Genomic DNA, 21086 nt, shown 5'->3' on the forward strand with positions numbered 1-21086 from the left:
ACAGAAAGCCTTGTAAGAGGCAACCTAACAAACAAAATCAACCCAGCAGAACAGAGTACTAAAACCCCATATACAAGTCAACATATGTATACTGTGATCAACATATTATCAGAACATCGACAAACTCACGGCAAAAACAGAGGTTGTCAATGGTTGGCCTTCCATCAAGCCTAACTCACGCGACATCTTTCATATATAAGCATCTACATTTGCCACTGATAGAAATAGAAATATACTCTTTTGAATTTAGCCTTAATCCAGCTCCATGACCATCATAACTTTGTAGTATGAATTTGAACAAAAATTCATACTATAATGGGCATCAAAATTGTTAATTTTAAAAGCATACCATCCCAATTTTATAGTATGATTCTAATAATTACATCAAATTCGTCAATTCTCATACCCAATTTTCTTGTTGGGGGATTTGTTGTTGTTTGACAGTAATAACAATACTGTGTTGTCTGTGGCACTGGGAGAGTTAATCTGTTTGGTTGAAAAGTTGCACATGGACGTCTCTGGTGCTCATTTATGTGGTGTATTTTGTTAGTTGGTTGTTTTGGTGTTTGTAACTCTTGAGGATGGCAACATCTCACACTTTGTGATTGTTGTTCAACTTCTCTTTTATAAAAATATCATCCCAATTTTTTCTATGAATTTGAATAAAATTCATACAATAATAGCATCAAATCCCTCAATAATACCATCCAGATTTTATAGTATGATTTTGAATTAAAATTCATATAATAATTGCATCAAAACCATAATTCTCAAGGCATATCATTCCAATTTTATAGTATGAATTTGAATAAAAATTCATACAATAATTACGTCAAAACCGTCAATTCTCAAAGTATATCATCCCAATTTTCTAGTATGAATTTAGATAAAAATTCATACAATTGTATCAAAATCATCAATCCTCAAAGTAAACCATCTCGATTTTATAGTATGAATAAAAATCGTCAATTCTCAAAGCATATCATCTCAATTTTATAGTATGAATCAAATTCATACAAGAATTGTGTCAAAACGTCATCCCAACTTTTTAGTGTGAATTTAATTGGGATAAAATTCAAGCAATAATAGCATCAAAACCCTTAATTCTCAAAGCGATAATAGCATCCAGATTTTATAGTATGAATTTGAAAAAAAATGCATAAAATAAAAAACTGTTAATTATCAAGACAAGACATAATCACATTCCAGCAGGCTTCCTGAATATTTTTTTTTTTCGCTCAATTACTTTTTGTGACCTCAACCTCCAAGATTTCTTGCTAGTGGAGGGCTCCGCAGATATATATGTTTTGGGGTACGAACATCCATGCAACAAAGTGAAGAAAAAAAAAAACAACGAACGAAGAAGAAGAAGAAAAAGTAAACAGGGGTAAGGTTGGAATTTTAATAATTATGTTGGGTGTAGAAAATGATGTGTCGGTGTAGGAAGAAAAATCCAACGGAACGTGACTGTGGGCCCGCCTTGGCATTGACAATTTTTGGTGGTTCTTTTCTTCTCAGTTCCCTCCGTTTACAAACTTTTCAACATTCATTCATTCCCGCGCACACTGTTTATGTTTCTGTTCCTTCCTTCTCTCTCTGCGATTCCGTTCAGTTATTCCTGCCTCCGTCGGAGCTTCTCGAAGGTTCTTAACTCAACCCTTCCTAACCTATTGAATTTAACTTCGCTATACTCAATTCACCATTTCCCGCCGTAAACACATACTTTCAATGCTCACGGAAATTCGTCTCTGTATCCCTCCCTCCCCTTCCTTATTTTTTTTTCCGCTCAATTACTTTTTGTGACACTTTTTCTGTAGCACAATCCTTTAATTTGATTTTTTTTAATCCGAGTCGCGTAATAATCGAATTAGGGTTTTCAGTGTGCGTGGATGTATGATGCTAGTGTTAGGGCTGTGTGATTGACTCTTGGATCTTCCTTGAAATTTAGTTTTCCCTTCTCACAAGTTTGGCATGTTCGATGATTGTGTGAATTTAGGACGGAAAGTGAAATACGGGAAAAATAGTTGCTTATGGTAAATTTCGTTTGGAATTGAGATTTTAGAGTTTGTGCAAATTTTGGATTTGTTTTGCCTAATTGAATCTGATAGTGCCTGCATAGTTATTCTTATTAGCTTTTATGGACTCAGGACCTGTTTACCAGTATCTAATTTTATCTGTTTGGTTTGTGATGTCAGAACAGTAGGTACTGAAAGCAAGTTTGGATGATTTTTGTTTCATGAATTTTCTGGTACTTAACTTAAATTGCTCCTTAGTTATTGAATCTGTTTCTCTAAATAGTTGTTTTGGCACCTTCTATTTTTTTTTTTTTGCCATTCTTTAGTGCTTTCTCAAGAAGGATAACAACAAGGATTATTTTATGATCATTTTCAGGAAGGGTGAACTATCATGACAACAGGTAGATCACTAGACAGGAAAGTTGTGAAGGCTTCTGGAAAGTGCAATGCAAAGACAGGATTCATTGGAGTGAGAAATTCTCCCAAAAGAACAAATAAATTGGATCAAAAAGCAAGAGGTGATGCATTTTTGTCAAACTACCATTTATATTGATTTAATAATATTTTGGTTTCAAATTGTCCTCCCCCTTGATGCACTGAATTTGCCATGTCTTAGAAAAAAAAATTGAATCTTTTATTTTCTTGAATGAGGCAGCACTAGTTTTGAAATTCGCACAAATTTTCAGTTGCCTCTATCTTGTACATTTTGCTTAATACAGTTAAATCTTTTTCTGTAGGATGCGGTCAGGAGTTGACTGATAAAGAGAATCAGTATTTTCCATTTAAGGAACCTATGAGAAAGTGCCCAGAACTTCCCAACAAGTGTACTTTTCTTACAGAAAAGAGAGAGGCTATTGAACTTCATCCTGGACAAATGCTCACTTCCGCAAAAATCAAGTTACAACTTTTTCCAATTAATGAAGGAACTCGGATAGGACTTGAAAAGGTCACATGGTGATTTGTGTTGCATTTGGCAAATTTGGTGTGCTAGTCTGCATGCAGTAGGTCTTGATGCTTAGACTATTTTCATTTTCAGGATGGGCATAATCCTTATTTAGAACTCACACTTAGAGGTCGAAAGAAAATATGTTCAATACTAAAACACCTTGGAAAGAAGTGGGGAAGTTCAAGTATAGCCAAAGGGGAGCTTATACTTTTTCCATATAATATAATGGAAAATCTATCTGGCTGCAGAAGGTGGACAATTAATGATAGTGACACAACAGCCTCTGCTGTTTATACTGCTGTTGGAAGCCCTGCACTCTTCCGGTTGAAGTATTATAGCTGATCATCTATTTTATTTATCCTTTTCTATGTGGAACTTAGGTAGTTTATATTTATATAGTGTTGTAACTTGTTTTCCCTTTTAAGGTATGGCTGGTTCTACATGCTTGAACCCGGGTCTTTTGGTATACCTTCCACTCCAACTCCCTATAAGCCTGTTGTAGCTGGAAGCGGCAATGCTAATTTAGAGGAGACTTTATGTGGTGAGCGGGACAAGGTTAGGATAAGCAAAGAATACAAAGCAACTGAAGTGGGCAATGCAGCAAGTGAAACTGTGTCTCAGAAAGTAGAAAACGCAACTGTTGATCCTATGGTAAACTTATAGTTAGATATTTTGTTGTGCATTATAATAATTAGCCAATAGTTGCATAAATTGCGTATCAATGCGTGAATCAAAGAACATCAAAATGATTTGTATGATGGTTTGCTTTATTGACTGAAATAGTGATATAATTATGGGAAAAGTTTTTGGAACGTTGTATAAAAATTTGTATGGAAAGTTAAAATGTCATTAATTAATCTTATTTGTGATACCATGAGCATAAACACTTGGGCATTTTTCGTGCATATATAATTCTTACTTTTGGATCTTATTGGATGTTTGAGAAATCTATTGTTGGTTGGTCATGAATTCTTAATTGAATTTTGAATGCCAATCCTCTTACAGTTTATATATGTTCCTTATGTTATAATAAAAGACTTTTTTCCAATACATTCCATCATAGATATGTGTTTTCTAAGATATGCATGTTTGTTCTAACTAGGATAATGAGCCAAGAATAAGTAGTAGCCTTCAACAGCCATCATCTGCATGGATTGATAGTCTAAGCAATATAAGCATTGGGGGCCTCCTGTCTGAAGCGTCATTATTTGGCGGGCTTGATCCAAAATCATTTGCTGGCATACAGCCATGTGATATAACTTCTGATTCATTGGATGCTTTTATTGCTGCTGCTCAAATTAATAATCGCCCAGTTCCAAGACTGCCTGCTGATGACTTGCGCACATCTATTTTAGATGCTGAAGAAACATGCCATGCATTTCCTCTTCGAAAGTTATCTTCCCCAACAGATGTGCAGGCAGCTTGTGGCAATGATTATTCTGCAGTGCGCAGTCAGGATGTTTCTTCAAACTTATTAAAGTTTTCAAATGCAGACAAGGTTAGTTGCTCAGTCTTATATGAGAATCCATTATTGAAATGTGAAATAGTTTAATGTAGCTGGTGTGTGTCTGATGGAAAATCTGTCTAGTTCATTTTGTATGATATCTCTCAAAACAAGTTATTTAATGCATTTTTTAATCTCTATCATGAGATAGCTCACAAGTTACACTTTTTTTTTGTCTTTTGTCCAATTTGAATAATTGACTTTGAAATAAAGGGACCTGGACCCCTGGTTTTGATTTGTGTAACTTTTTGGAAAAAAGATAGATGCTTATAAGAAGGCAATGTATAACTGGATATTATTGTCATCATCAGCTTTATAAATACATTGTATTAACAGGGATTCTATGAATTGAACGTAGTATTTGTAGTTTCAAATGAACCTAAGGCTTCACAAAAATGTCTTTCTAATAAAATAACTTCAAGTGTTGCACTGGGACAGAAAGTGAGCTTCAAATTGATGTGGCAATGAATGAGATTATTCTTCTATTAGTAGACTATGGAGTTGTTTGTAAGCTTCGTTATCCATCATTACTTGCCCTTTATTGACTCTTGTGGCGTTTTAAAGGTCAATGATCAAGATGGAGCTTCACAAAATCCTCCATCCGGGAAGACTCAGACAGACTTGTTACTTTCTTCACGCCCATATGATGATGATAGAAGTCTTGGGTTAACAGGCATCAATTGGGTATTTAATTTTCTCATCGAAGCATTTGTGTTTCTTATGTTTAATATCTTGATTTCTGATTTAATTAATTTACTATCTGAATGCAGAATGATTCTATGGGACCTTTTGATCTTGGCATGCCGGCTCAGAAGCTTAATGGTGGAGACAATCTTAGTATTGGTGGATTTGTTAAATAACAGCTCTTAGATGCATAATTTGTTGACCGAATGACTCCATTTCGAAGATTCGTTCTTAGGAAAAAGAAGAAAAAGAAAATTGTACATAATAGAAATACTTGCCGAAGATACGAGCCTGACAGAATACTGATTACTTAGCTGTGTCAGGTTTAAACTTTAAACCATAGCCTGTGAGGGGACTAATATTTAGCTGTTTTGCATTGTCTTTGCTTTGGTCCTATAATAGTTTGTCAACAATGTACCTATTTGGTTCGGCTTAAATGTAATTATAATGATCATGCTATACTTTTGAACCTTTCATCTTACTCTGGAATAGACTATCTTATTTGGTGCGAATGGGAAGACATCTAAGTGAAAGAAAATGATTGCTATTCAATTGGTTTCTTGCATTTGTAAGTTTTGGCACAACAATTTGATGCCTGATATTTTCGATTAGCTTGTATCAAGTTTTAGGTAATACATGCAGGATATCAAGTATGGTTTATTTTATTGTTTTATGTATTTTTATTTTTTGAAATTGAATTTGTCTTATATAGTTAATATTGTTTTTTTTAATATAATTGATATAGGAGGTTGAGAATTAGAATAAAACAGTAAAGTGATTTACAGTAGCAGTGAAAAGATAAGGTGATATTTGATTTGAGTGTTTATTTTTTGTTTTTATTTTTTATTTTTATTTTTTATTTGTATTTTCTGAAAATAATTTTATTTTCAATTTTTCAAGATTCATAAAACATGTATCTAAAAGAAAGTATTTTAAGTGAAATGAGATAAAATTTCTTCTTTAATGATAGAATTACTTTTATATCTTTAACCTAAAATACATTTCTTATTCTTTATATTTGAAAGAAGGGTCATCTTAGAAAATAAAGTCATAACTCATGATTAAGTCAACTTTAGAAATAATAAAATGAAAATTTTATTCATTCCATTATATTGTTACCAAAAGTTGCATAAGTGGTGAGGTTAATCTCCAGCTTGGGCATGAAGTAGTAATTAGAGATATTATTATATTTTAAAATGGATTGACTCAGTAGAAAAAAATTAATTATATGTCAAATAAGAAGGCTCAAATATTTCTGATTAGACAAAAAAAATTATTATTATAGTGTTGGTTAAATTTATAGTTATATACATATAGTGTAGTATATGCCGTGGTTGTGACCGAAACAGAGATATTTGCAGTTTCGAGTCGCCGGGATGCGTTAACACCAAATACACTCCTCCTCGGAACCGCAAGTCTTGAGAGGTTGAAACGAAACAAGGAGCAGCATGCACCCAAACCAATCACTACACATTCATCTAACAAGCACGTTGATGACGTGTTGGAAGAGAAAGAAGAAATTGGAGATAATATCAGTAGCAAGGACAAGGTAGATCTAGAGGATGTTGCTGCTATAAACGATGACAAGAGTCATGAGGAGAAGAAGAACATTGCACGCTGAGTTCGTGGAAGGCTGGCCAAAAGGGCTCGTTGATAATATCTCTCCAAACGTTTTGGCTACTTTGGTTCCTAAGAGTGCTGATTCCTATGACAAACTTGGGAAGATAAAGAATAACTAGACACTCTTTAATTATTCAATCTTATCTTAAATTTCTCTCTTCTCTTTCAATTTTTTTGTTGCATAAAACCATGTTGTACAAAAACAATCATTGCATAAAAAGTTAGATATTTTAGAGACAAAAATTCAGTAATAAATATAAAGTTTGTCATTAATTATTCATTAACTTATGACTAACTTTTTTTTTTATCAATAACAATATTCATAATAGTTACCCGATTAAAATCACCACTATAACTTCATTAATAGTGATGAAAAAATGTAACAATATAATTTATCACTTATATAAAATATAACATTTTAATTTCTAATAAAATATAAAATCAATTAAACATCAAAAAGGTTGTCACCCTTGCATATTCACATTTAGACACCCTTTCTTAAACACAGTTTACATACAAGGACAGAGTTCTTTATGATTGACGTTCACAGAAATCAGCACCATTCTCGACATCATCTTTTCTAATGCATCCGCTTTGCACCATTGTAATTCTATATACTCTCTTTGAACAAACCTCACCTAGCCTTCTGTCACCACCAAGCAAAACTTCTGTCATCAAGTAAAAATTCCTTCTCATGCTCCTGTGGCAATAAAAGCAGAGTCTTATTTTTTATATTGCACCTTCCATCATTAAGAAAGATAATACAAACTTCTGGCCATCCTTTCTTTTATCACCAATTATTTGTAACTAAAGAAACTAAAAGATGTCAAACAGATTACATTTCTTAGTGTTCAAATTTACTGCAATATGCAGTCAATCAGGAAGGTCAAAGCAAAAAGAGTAAATCTTAACAACACATACCGATTTACTTGGATCCATATAAACACTTAACAGGGACTTCATGGTTGGGTATTTCTTCCCAATAGCAATAGCAAATCGTGGTTGTACCTTGGGCATAGCAACCAAAGCTTTTAACCTAGTCATGGAAGTCAAGGTGAGGAACACAAGTTGAAAAGAAAAAAAAGAGTGAAGTACACGAGTAGATAAATACAAAATAAATCAAAAAACAAGGTAAACAACAACTGGTAATGGGTAATAAAAATAGAGGCCAGGTGTTTGTTTCAAAGAGTTTATGCAATAGAAAAATTACTAATCCATCAAACGATTCAGCTTATCAATTCTCCTAATTACCAAAAGAAAAAAGTATTCAATGCCTTTTGTGTTGGCAAGAACTTAAATGCTTAAGCATTTTCGTCTTTTTGTTTTAAGTAATTAAGAGGATGCATTTCTCTATGCAATATAATAATGTCAAAATCACTCACCACAAAGATTTCTTCATCAAATTCCGGCCAACATAGTCCTTTGGAATAAGGGCTCCATCTGCATTTACAGATAATCGGGATAACTTCTTTCTGCAGTTTAAATTTTTTTTTTTTTTTCTTTCTGCAGTTTAAATAAAAAAAAAATTAGTGTAATATTCAAAGAAAAAAAGATAAACTACACGAGTATGGAACATATTTAATGTTAAAAAGCAGGTATTGTGTGTTCCAAATAAGTGAAAGAACGCCAATTCTAGGACCAAAGTTGTTCTTGCAAACTGAGAATTAATGCTTCAGTTCTACATGTAAAATAATTTTTTTTTTCATAACACGGATATAGCAAAGAATCAGTAGACATGTCAAATTCGGTCTTCATCAATGTACCCTTTAATGGATTTTGCACAACTGGTTTTACATGTAAAATTTTTGCATATAAAACCTTTTTCCTTCCAAGATTGACTGGACTCTAATTAAAAATACAAGCATCAAGTACCTAAACTGACAAGATGCTAGGCTACATGTCAAACTGACAACATGTTCAGCCAGCTCAGCCTCGTCTAAACACTGCCTGGAGTGTACTTTGTTGAAATTAGTTGTTAGTTTTGCCAGAACCTACAAGGCAATTTAAAACAAAAATGATAGACATGTTTGAACAAGTTAAAAATTTAAAACATGACCTATTCCTTGTAATTTGAAAACGAAAAGGCCAGTTATTCAACCTCCTCTACAGGTGGACGTCTCCAACAACTACTGTTCTCGGGGTTCTTATATTTTTCCTGTTCCCTAACAGATCATAAAAAACAAAGATTCAACAAAATAATGTCATGAAATCAAAAAAGAAATTGTAGGTTATCAATAAACTGGCCAAAACAAAAGTATCAGAAATCACTGATACAGGAGGGAAATACTAGTATGTGTGAATTGTGTGTAAAGAAGGTTGTATGCAGTATGCAGCATCCTTTTGGCAATTTTTCATTGCATTTGGAAACCAGGTGCAGAATGCATTTGTACCTTGCACAGCATGAAACTTACAGTCTGTCTGGACTAAGTTTTCTTACTTTTGGCTGAAAGGAATTGCATTTTGGCAAATGTTGCATATGATTTTCCAAAATTCGTCATTTATTTCAATAATATTTAAAAGGAATTTCTATTCAAAAGTAATTTTATAAAAATATCCAGATAACCTTTACTTCTTAAAAAATAAAGAATATAAGTTTTACCGCATGCAACTCAAGTAAATCTTGTATTTATAAAAGTATATTTAAAATAAATGTTTAGAATAGAAAAGGTGCATGTTTGAGCTTCATAATTCTCATACGAGAAAGGTCCAGCAAAACAATATTCCAAATTCCAACCACACAATATTTTACATTCATACAATTTTCAACAATAGATATGGAATGGTTTATATGGTTGTAATTTATTTATAAAAAAAGTTCACGGGGGTGTAAATGAATACAGATGGGTACCTTATCATTACTTAATTAGGGTCCTATCAAATGGGTGATGATTGATGAATCCGACTTTTTTTAAAGAGATTTAGGGGTAATAAATATGAGCATGAGTAAGGAAAATTAAAGTCAACTCAAATGCATGTATACTGTAAAAAAGTTAGAGTAGTTCTAACTTTTTTATTATATTATATTTAATTTGTTTTGGGAGTTTGATTGAAACCCAATATTAAGTCATCTGGTGCTGTGGATGAATTAGCAAATATATGCACACACCATATCAACATAGCACAATACGCTAAAACATAAATGCGACTAATTGCTGGTAGAATTGAAGTATTGAGAAAATTGTAATATATCACTCACTTTTTATTAATATAAGCCAATAACCTATTGGTGAGGTAACAAACTGTATATGCTGGATAAAGACTTTGAATGCTAGAGAGTTGATCAAAAAGAGAATCATTCATGACAAGGTTACAAAATTTGCCAGCCTCATAAATGAGCAAGACATATGGAATCTCAATTCTTTCAGTAGAAAGCTGCATATATAAATGAAATTGATATCAGTGGAAAAGAAGAATCTGCACAATTATTCATCTAATTTGGAATGTAAAGAAAAAAGTTTTCATTAGATATATAAATATAATTGTACACTGGGCAGGCCTAAAAGTTTATCGCAATTCAGGTGTATGATTGATTACTTGTCATTACTAAAACATGATATTTATGTTTAGGCGTCCCTCTCTAAATACATCCATAAATACACGTTTGTGTGATTGAAACTTAAAACTTCCATTTCAACTCTTTGAATGAAGAATGCAGATGAGGAAACATACAAGACTACTCCTGAGTCATGAGGCCAAAAAACAGTTATGCACAGACAACCAGTCATGAGATTATAACCAGCTTAGAATTCATGTAACTAATTGCTCTCCTCCCTGAATTTAGCTACAGGAAGTGCTTAATGATTTGATGCTTAAAGATGAACTGCAGGCATTTCTTACCTGTGAAATATGTTCTGGAACTTTCATAGACCACAAAATTGAACCTGCGACTAGATTTGATGTAATATGGTATGTAAGCCCTTTTTCAGCAAACCTAGTAAGCAGATGCCCTGCAACAAGGGAATAGTAGTTTTGTATGAAAACAATCACAATTAAGAAATTGCATTAAAAATTATTTTGTAGTTATGAATTCAGATGAGCAAGAGAAAACAATCATAATAAAAAAAACAATGTAGAAATTTATCATGTACTTATGGATTCAGATATCCATAACCTACCTCCAATTGAACCTGATTCAACCGCCTTTGCATCAATTTCTGCCACAATAGATTTCATTGCAAACTTCCCTTGTGAAGAGGTTGGATTTGAAAGGTCATCCCCAGGCATTTCAGTTTGAGTAGCATTTCCCCCTGAAATATGCCTCTCTGAAATTTTCAATTACATAAACAAAGCATTTCAGGTGGTGAAGAACAAATGTAACTTGTCAACAAGCATATACCAGTAGAACTTCCAAACCCCATTGAGTTTGAAGTCCATCTTGAATCTCTTGGTGCATTCTCATCCCGCTCACCCATTCCACAATTTTCTAACTCGTTATCTGATTCCAAACAAATACGAGGAGAACTTCCAGACCCCATCAAATTTGAAGTCCATCTTGCATCTCTTGGTTCATTCTCAACCGGTTTGTCCATTCCACAATTTTCTAACTCGTTATCTGATTCCAAGCATATACCAGGAGACCTTCCAGACCCCCCTGAATTCGAAATCCATCTAGAATCTCTTGCTTCATTTTCGTTCCGTGTGCTTATTCCACAATTTTCCGACTCGTTATCCGATTCCAAACATATCATTTGACTAATCCCTGAAGGGGCTGAACAACAAACAATATACATGCTGTTCAGATAAAGTTCACTTCTCATAGAATATTGACATTTCAAAAGGAGGAATCACTTTTAAACGAAAACAATCAATAAAAAAATAAATTACACAGAGAACAAACAACAATCATAAAGCATGACAGATTCAATTCCACTAGAAAACCCAAAGCTGCATATTAGCACGGAAACAAACAAATACCTAATAATGCAATGCCATTTTTTTTCTAGATAGCAAATTAATTTGGCATAATAAAACAAGTAACTGCAGAATGCAGCAGACTTATGTTTACTTATAATCACTGAAAATGAGTAATGGCGGAAAAAAAATAAGAAAGGAGAGATAGAGCTAAAGTGAAGTGATAGCAGTGAGGGAAAAAGAATTTGACCGGAGAATTTTTTAGGGGAAACCATAACGGCGGGATCGGAAAGCATTGTGCATTTAACGATTGCAATCTCGGAATCGAAAAGCGCGGACATTGGAGTCTCGGGAACGATAGAAGGTGTGGCGGATTTGTGAGGGGTTGGGTCATCGTCGATGACGAAGACGGTGCGGTTTGGGTTTGGGTTTGGGTCCGGTTCGGTTCGGCGTTTCTTGGGACGGAGCGGGAACGGCGTTGAGGGGTCTTCTTCGTCGGAGAGGATGATGGGGTCCATCGTCACCGTGCTCTACTGTGGTGTTTGCTTGGTTCCGTCTTCGAATAAGCGTGGGATCATTCTCGGCGGGTGTGTTTGGTCACTTGGATATCATATTCTCATTAATTAGGATGTGTTTGTTTAGTGGTTTCAACATGCAGTTTTTCATATTCTAAGAAACTTACAAAGTGTTTGATATAATGGAATGAAATTAAAAGGGTAAATCTCATCTTATTTTACTATTTATTTTTAATTCTATTTCACTACAGATAAAAAGAAAATTAATGTGTTTGAATTTCAATAAAAAACACACGAAAATTGACAAATTAACGTCTAACATCCAAATATTGAAAAGGAAGGAAAGTGACCTTCAGCACAAAAGAAAATAAACATAAATAAAAAACAACTCTCCATAAGCTTTTAATCAGAATTGGTTCACCACAACTTAAAAATTTAAATTAATCAACTTAACCTAGCTTACCTACCTAATGTTGAGCTAAAAAATTCCAACCTAGCTAAAGTCACCACATGTTGGTGGGTTAGCTCAGTAATCCTAAATTATCATTGTGAGAAGTGAGATTTATAAATATAAATCATTAAGTCCTATACTCATATTTAAATGATAAAAAAATGCATATGAATATTTTAATGATCAAGATTAAAAGAATTTATTCATAAACGATCAATATTAAGATATAAGTGGATACCAATTTTTTAAGTAGTCATACAATCAATGATTGATTGTTAATCTCGATTTTTTTTTTTACAATTATTCATACATTATTTTATAATTCATTGTTGATAATAAGCAAAAATTCTTGCTTGATACGTCTTCATTAAAACACAAAATTGTGTGTGTAAATCATGGATATTTAAGAATTAAGATTAAAATTATTTAATAATTGCATGTTACTTTAAAAAGTTATATGAATTTTTGATTTAATTTAACCTTTTGCGAGTTTATTTTATCATTAAGATTTTCATTTAAGATGAAATTATAATCAAGAAAAAGAGTTATGCATTGATTAGGTAAAAAATTTACATCATCATTCAATTATAATTTATCATGTATGATAAAATTGTTAATTTTTAAAATAATTATCTTAAAATAATTTAAATAATAATTTATGATTGAACTACGATGTAAAATTATTTTATATTATTAGTGATAAACATTAAACTTATTATGATTTAGTTAAAAAAAATAACAAAATATTTAAGATATTATAACTAAATTATACGTGACTAAATTGTGTGAAAGCAAATATGCACTCTCATTGATTCATCATTGAAGAGGCAAAATCAAAATAATCAATCCAAAACAAGACGTGATTAACTTTTCCTAATCGTGTAAACCACACACTAATCAATGATATTAAGCATGGCAAAGCAATATCACGCGAAAGCCGCTGCGGAAGCACGTGACGGCCCAGAGGGTCCAAAACCAAAACTAGGGTTCATGCCGGGCCACAGCAAGGTTCATTTGGGACCACTCACTTTTTCCAACAATGGGGCCTTTTGTTTTGTTTTTGTATGCATCCACGCGTTTCGATTAGAAGAAGGGAATGTGACCCACTGGCCCCTACCCTAAAACCCGGGTCTGGAACATGGTCACACTCGTTCTAGTGATTCTAATTTCTAACCTCAACAATTTTGTTACTCATTTGGTTCATTTTCACTTTTCAGGGGTAACAAGAGTTCATTTCCTTTGCTTGGATTTTTTTGGCTTCGAGATTGTCATTTTGTGCCTGACAGCAACTGAAGTATATTGTTACTAGCTACAAACTATATTATAGTAAAGCTTACATTGAACGGTACGTTTCCGTCGTAGAACGAACTATACGGTAAAACGCATGGAGTTATGATGAAATTTTAAATTCTAGTCACGATTACGCTTGTGATTTCATTGTTATATTTGATATTGCAGAAAATTGTGAGGAAATGTAGATAATGCAACCACTATTATGGATGTGATGTGTAAAAAAAAACAATACTTAATATTGCAGTTAAAATTGTTGTCGCGCAACATTTTTGAAAAGCTTAGGCCTGTTTATTTTGAAAAGCTATTTTCATTTTAATTACTGAGAGTGAAGATGTTTATTAATACTTTAATTATAAATTTTGAATTTACTAAAATATAAATAAAAATTCATAAATGTAGGCAATTCCGAGTAAATATTTCTAAATCATTTTCCCGTCCAGGTAGAGGTGGGTATGCACTATGAAGTGGTGTTTTATGAGGATAGGATTACTAGAGGTGCAAGTTTAAAAGTATTATTGCATGCATGATACGTTTCTTTTTGTTTTCGATCTTCTTTTTTGAATTTGGTTCTCATTGAAGTGATTGTATGATATATAGTTTCATTGTTATATTTGATATTGCAGAAAATTGTGAGAAAATTGCTTGCGTACGTATATTTCTTAATTTATTTATTAATATATTCCTAATCTTTCTTTTCCACCGGTGATATCTCTAATCTTAATCATCAGCGGGAAAATTAGATCAGTATTTAATTTTATGTATGAGCAATAAAGGGACAGTGCAGCCCCACAATTAGATATTGATCGGGTGATTTTCAACAGACAACAGTGTTCAACGGATGATTGAGGCCCCATCAATGTCGGTCATCTATTTTCATTAACTAATGCATGATTAAGAAGAATAATACATATGAAGATAGAATAGTTAAATATGAGGTGCACAAACTGAATGTAACGTACGTACTCTTCCTAAGGTATTGCTAGCTGCTACTCACGGACGCATGTCGACCACTCTATATAGTAGTAGCCTTCTTGGGGAAGACCCATGTGCATGAAAGGTAGAGCGTTATTTAGGGCAAAACGTTGTTTGCAGTTGATTATGTTCTAAATTGTAACGCACATGTCTTTTAATAGAAATTCTAACAGATAAAAATAAAATAAATATAAAAATAAGGATCTTGATTCATTGATAAAATTACATTTACTTCAAACATATATATGTTTTTTTCAACTACAAATCAAACATGTTTTAAATAATATCAGGTTTTATTGTTTGAGTCATGAGAATTGTGTAGAGACAATGTTGGAGAGATAATATAATGACATCTATATCTTCGTAAAGTGTGAATATATGATCTAAATGTTTGTTAAGAAAAATATTAAGGCCGGCAAAATGACTTTAATTATTTCTACATCGATCTAGCTAGGTCGAACAAAAGGTCCAATTGAAGACTAATTAAAGACAAGGGAGGAGATCGATTATAAATAATCATAAACTTAATTAATTAGTATCCTCAGAGTATGACTCTGTCTCTTACCTCTTTACTAATTTGACTCACATTGACTTTAACAAATCATTATAATTAAGTGAAACCTCTACTATTGCGGGAGCTTGGATGAAGGCAACCATTGGAATTTGGAAAACCAGCATACATGTTGATGGATTGGAATTCCTTTCAAAGTAGTAAAATTAAAATGGAAGTTTAAGTGTTAAATTTATAAGAGGTTTATTTGTACTTAGGTAGATGAATATTTGATTAATAAAAAAAGTTAAAAAAATTATTTGCAAAGGTTATGAGAAAAATAATAATTTAAATTGACAAAAAATTAAATCAAACAAGAGAAAAATTAATAAACAAGAATTTAAATTAAAAGTTAGAAAAGATGAAAAAATCGGAAATTCAGAAAATGAGAATGTTGAAAACTTAACTTATCAGAGTTACTTTAATGTAATGTTAATGATTTTTCTCTATTTATAATTAGTCCAATTTACACATACATCTACTAGTATACTCTAAATAACTTTGGTCCCACACATGAAAGGAACTAATTTATTTATTTTCTATCCCAAATCTTAAAATAACAAATTGCATTAAGAATAGAGATGTATAACAGACTAAACAAATAGTAATGACAATTAAATATCATTTTCCAGTTATATTAGAAAATAATATTTTCCAATACTACCCTTAAAACTTACAATGCAAATGAGTGATCAAACCACAAACAATAATATTAAGCATAAGAAAAGATAATGCAAATGTAATATTCATAAATAGATAGAAAGAGAAATTACATCAAGAGTAGTTGGCTGTAAGTTTACAACAAAGGGGATTTAGCCTCTTATGGTCATGGAGGTTTTACAATCGCAAGAGTGAAATATTCACTAAAGGGAAAAAAATAAGAAAGGGAATGGAGGGAAGGAATAACTATCAAAGTTTGTTTCTCCTTCTTTTAGCCTTTACTTTCTATAAGGAATTGTATTCTCTTAGAATTTTTATTTGTTTTTTTTTCTTCTCTCTTCTTCTTCTAGCCTTAGCAGGACCCTTGATTAGTTCTCATTTCCATAATTAGTCTATTTTCTTTAATTAGTTCCACTTTTTTTAATTAGTCTCATTTCTTTAATTAGTCATATTTTCCTTAATTATCCTTACTTTCTTGGACTTTATTTTACTCACTAAATCTTATAAGTTCATCACTTTTAATATTCTTTACACAAAATGATGTTAATTTAACAATTATTTATTCAAAAAGAAAGAATTATGAAAGAAAAATTATAAATTCTTATATAATTTGATCCCAAAATATATTCATAATTAACGGTTATCAATACATTAAGGTTAAGGTTAAGGTTGTGAGATAAGTTTCTCAAAAATTTTAAATGTAAATAACCAGTCTAATGTTAACCTATGAATAAAATATATATGCTAAGATACTACTTTGCAGCTAGTTTTGTACACTAGTACACAAAATAATAGAAATATATCATATATGTAGCATGTCATTGTATATATATTAAATGAAAGAATGAGATGTTTCATGAATTGCATGTGTTAGCATTCATGTCTGTCAGTTTATGTGTAAGGAATATTGAAATTCACCCTATCCCTTGAGATAGGGGCCAAATGCTCGATTTTCAGTCCTTGTTTCATAACCATACAATACCCTCAAAAGTCTCGTGCACGTAGTGTATTCCACAAAAAGAAGAATGGGGTCCCTCCTCAAAAGAAGGAAAGGGGTTATTTTTCTTTGTGGATCATCTTTGGTTAATTCACACACATTCACAATGCCAAGAGTTAAGGGACACAATGCCAACTTTGTGGCATTGAAGGAATGGAACCATTTTTACTCTTAACTTAGATCCTGTTTTCGAAGCAAAAGTCTTGTCACTTTCAAGGAAGACAAAGCAGGAGACATCGATTAGAACCTAAATCGCAACAATATTTTTCCTTGTCGTGAATTTCTGTACCCTCTTATTGGCAAGTACTTAATTTCCATGACTACAAAAAGAGGGCAACTAGGCCATATCTTGTGCAAGTGCATAGTTATACACACCACACATTCATACCAGACACTCTCCTAGAGTTAAGTAAAAATAAAGGCTATGTCACCAAACAAGCGCTTACTTCTTGTTGCTTTTCTGTTGCTTTGCTTCATCACCATGACAGCTAGTGGTAAGTTTAGGTTTTTATATATATATATGTGTGTGTGTGTGTGTGTGTGTGTGTGTTTAATTTTACATTGTTGAAAATGTTACCAAATTAAGATTAATATAGTGTATATATATGATATTTAAAGTCCATCATCATTTATGTGATGCTTCTTTTGGTTAATATCTTACAGCCAGAAGTTTGAGAGATATTAAGGATGATGCAGTCAAGAAGAGTACTCAAACTAGTTTCTTTAAGCCAAACCATGAAGGGGTACAAGACAGCAATGATGAGTTGGATACAATGGATTACACACCTGCAAAAAGGAATCCTCCAATCCATAATTGAAGTTCCATTATTTTTTTCTTTTGTTAAAAAGGCACCAATATTATTTCACAGTGCTTAACCACTCTGCAGTTGATCTATCAAGGACGTTCATGTATAGATATTGTTTGAAGCTAGGAAATCCACACTCAAATTATCGACTTGTGTTGAGAAAACACCAATCTATCTGTTGCCAAATCATATATTCAGAACTCACGTGTAAATGGTTTTTGAAGCTAAAAGAATATGAGGGGAGCATACTGAGAAGAGTTTTCAAAATTTGAAGTTTTAAGCAGGCACCAGAATACTTAATGTTGTTTTTTATATGCTAATAATAATAATAGTAAAAAAAAAAGCATAAGCTTAACTTTCATACCCTTACCTCTATGCTAACCTTATACATTTTTGCTAGAATAATTTATGCAATCACTTTATTGGTGGGGTACATCTTAAGAGACTGGAGTTTATTTAATGTAAAGAAGGTAAAAAGTTTGTGACATCTCAGTTGCTATTGTGAAACTATTCAGCATTCACATATCCATATAATCAATCATGTTTTCTTGTAGCATCTGGCAATATTTGAAGCCAATTTACATATTATAAGCCGTGAAAATGCACGATATGGTATATGAAATAATGATACATATATTAATATATATAGATACAACTGAGTGGCCCTTCAATCTTCAGCCACATCATAAAGAACAAATTGGGCTACTCAGTAGGACATGTGAAGACAAGAAATTAAACGTCAAAAAGTTCAATAATGTATCTGAAGAAGAAGATTTTTTTACTCCATATGGCATTGACACATGTTAATAAGTTATCACATATAGGCTACACCATGTTTTCCTGCTACTGTACCGAGTGTTCTTCTTCTTCCCGAATAAATTAAAAAAGGTCTTCAATCAGTCGCTTAATCAAAGATAACTTGATTTTGCAGAGGAGCAAAAGAACAACCCATTCATTAAGAAATTACCTGCAGGGCAACTAATGATAATAAATGGTACGATTGGTAATTAAGAGTAAAAATTAGACTATGAAGTCTAATTTATTTTCTCCAATAAGTATAATAATAATAAAAATCACATGCAGTTAGAGCTGTAAAATGAGTTTTTCCTTCCTGCACTCTTTCTGAAATGTTTTTTTACCTTTCGGATTGATCATTTTAGAAGCTAAAAAAAAAAGTATACTTCGAAATGTAATTGACCATTCCGGAAGAAAAAAAGAAAGTGCAGGAAGCAACTGAAAAGTGAGGAAACAATAGCCTGTCAAATGATCGGGCATGAATATCTCATAGGGCAAGTTTTTCATGGTCTGGTTCGGCCATTCTTTTTATTCATTCTTTCACTTTTCCAAACAAACTAAACATAATATTTTTTCCTTTTTGTTTCTGTTATACAATTCAAATAATACATTTTTTTCATCTTCTCTTCTTTCGAGTTTTTCTTTTCTTATTTCTTTTATATCTAGTTTTTTCATCAGCATAAGATATGAAATTCTTCTTTATAGGATTAGGACGTCAGCTAGGTAGTTAACAAGACCAATATAATAGGTGGTTATAGTCTATCTTTCAAGAGATTAAATCCCCATATGTGATCCTAAAAGCCACAAAAAAAGATGTTGGCCTTGTGTATAAATTTTATTACGAGTTAATTATTGGAAGAAATAATGTAATCGTCTTGAATTGATTGAGTAATGATTATGTCAAGTCTATGTGTAAAAAAAAGTTAAGTCGTTCATCAGAGGTTTACAATTTAACTTCACGTCAAGTCCAAGCTAAACGTATCTTCAGAATGAATTAAGTCAGAGTTTCCTTTTAAATGTCATTTTAATGAAAAAAATTGAGCTTTGAATCCTAATAAAACCTTTCAAGGCTTTGTTTATTATTAATAATAATAATAATAATAATAATAAAAAGAATACTCCATTTTGGTATATCCACAAATTTTAACAATTTTATCTTTTATTAATTTTTAAACTTATAATACTCTTTTCAATAACTACTCACTACTCTCATATTGTTAATTACTTTTTTTTAACTTTTTTTTTATTTAGAATATGTAAGGAGGCGGCGCCTCTTTCTCCCTAGTAATAATAATTTATGACAATTATAAAAGAAATAATCTCATTTGCATTTGATGTCTACTTTTCTAATGAACTTTTTTTACTCCAAAAATTATAAATTTTCAATTTTATTTTAATTTTTAATTTTAATTACATCTTTTCCAACAAGTAACAAGATCTACATATACATTTGGCATTTTCAAATCATTACATTTGCATGATCACACTAGTTAAATTTGAAATTAAAGAATGACACTAATTCCAAATATTAGAAATTCTAAGATTGGAAATCTCTTCAAATTTGCAAAAGTTGTTTAATTTCTGACTTTCTAATAATAATTTTGGTCCCACCATATAATGCTACCTATATAGACATATAAATATGCTATGTAGCTTTGCCTTAGCCAACTTGGTTGCTTATAATTCTATTCTCCCTATCAAGACTGTGTCCATCATAGCCTTTAATAGCCCTCCAAATCAGGTTTTGGTTCATGTTCAATATGCAAGGGACAAAGTTGGCCTACCTAGTAGATAGCCAATGGACTCTTCCCATGTGATCCAAGCAAACACTTGTCCATTGTCTTAATCCTCTCTCCAAACATGAAAAACATTGTCCATTGTCTTATCTGAAAATGATCGTAGTCTCACCAGTGTCGGGTATTCTCCCTCCATTCATTAAATCCTGCCATCCTCCATGATTAATCAATCAAATCTCCTATTATATGCAATCTAACTAGCTAGGAGAATAATATAATCGGAACAAACAAAAAACTGTTATGTGTGACAAAGTATAGTACAGTGCTACACAGTAAATCGGGCTTGGCATCATCTTGAACACCAAGGTAATTGAATGATTGCTACTAGCTAGCTATCAAATAATGCAGATTGAAGGTTTTGTTTGTTAATTAAGAAGCCCTACAATGAAAATTACATATGTAAAATATGTAGTGCGCGTTTTCTCATTTTAAAGTCATAATCAAGGGTCAGTGTGAGCATGATAAGTGAAAATAACTAATTAGTGTTTATACTCATGTAATGGATAGAATCATTAAAGAATATTATATTATTAAAATTATCTTAAATATTATTATTTCTTAAAATACCAAACTAAATTCTCTTGGATGAAAATTTATGATAATTTTTAAATAGAATAATGATATAATATTA

The 21086-nt window shown here is 32.0% G+C and overlaps 1 protein-coding gene and 1 pseudogene across 3 annotated transcripts; one reads left to right on the forward strand and one right to left on the reverse strand.

Annotated features, from left to right (window-relative positions):
- Positions 1-1533: 1533 nt before the first annotated feature.
- LOC114423159 (TSL-kinase interacting protein 1-like) lies at positions 1534-5701 on the forward strand. Of its 3 annotated transcripts, none has more exons than XM_028389789.1 (9): positions 1534-1643; positions 2196-2248; positions 2392-2533; positions 2753-2961; positions 3052-3290; positions 3387-3612; positions 4064-4459; positions 5030-5149; positions 5236-5701. In XM_028389789.1, the coding sequence occupies exons 3-9, from the start codon at positions 2407-2409 to the stop codon at positions 5323-5325; spliced, it is 1407 nt and encodes a 468-aa protein (XP_028245590.1). In that variant the 5' UTR covers positions 1534-1643; positions 2196-2248; positions 2392-2406; the 3' UTR covers positions 5326-5701. The 3 variants fall into 3 exon arrangements, with proteins under 3 accessions (XP_028245590.1, XP_028245589.1, XP_028245588.1); XM_028389788.1 differs by having other exon boundaries at positions 2201-2248; XM_028389787.1 differs by lacking the exon at positions 2196-2248.
- A 1397-nt stretch (positions 5702-7098) lies between these two features.
- On the reverse strand, positions 7099-12287 carry LOC114422414 (annotated as a pseudogene).
- Positions 12288-21086: the final 8799 nt, after the last annotated feature.

This window comes from Glycine soja, chromosome 8, assembly GCF_004193775.1.
Source record: "Glycine soja cultivar W05 chromosome 8, ASM419377v2, whole genome shotgun sequence".
Classification (NCBI taxonomy): Eukaryota; Viridiplantae; Streptophyta; class Magnoliopsida; order Fabales; family Fabaceae; genus Glycine; species Glycine soja.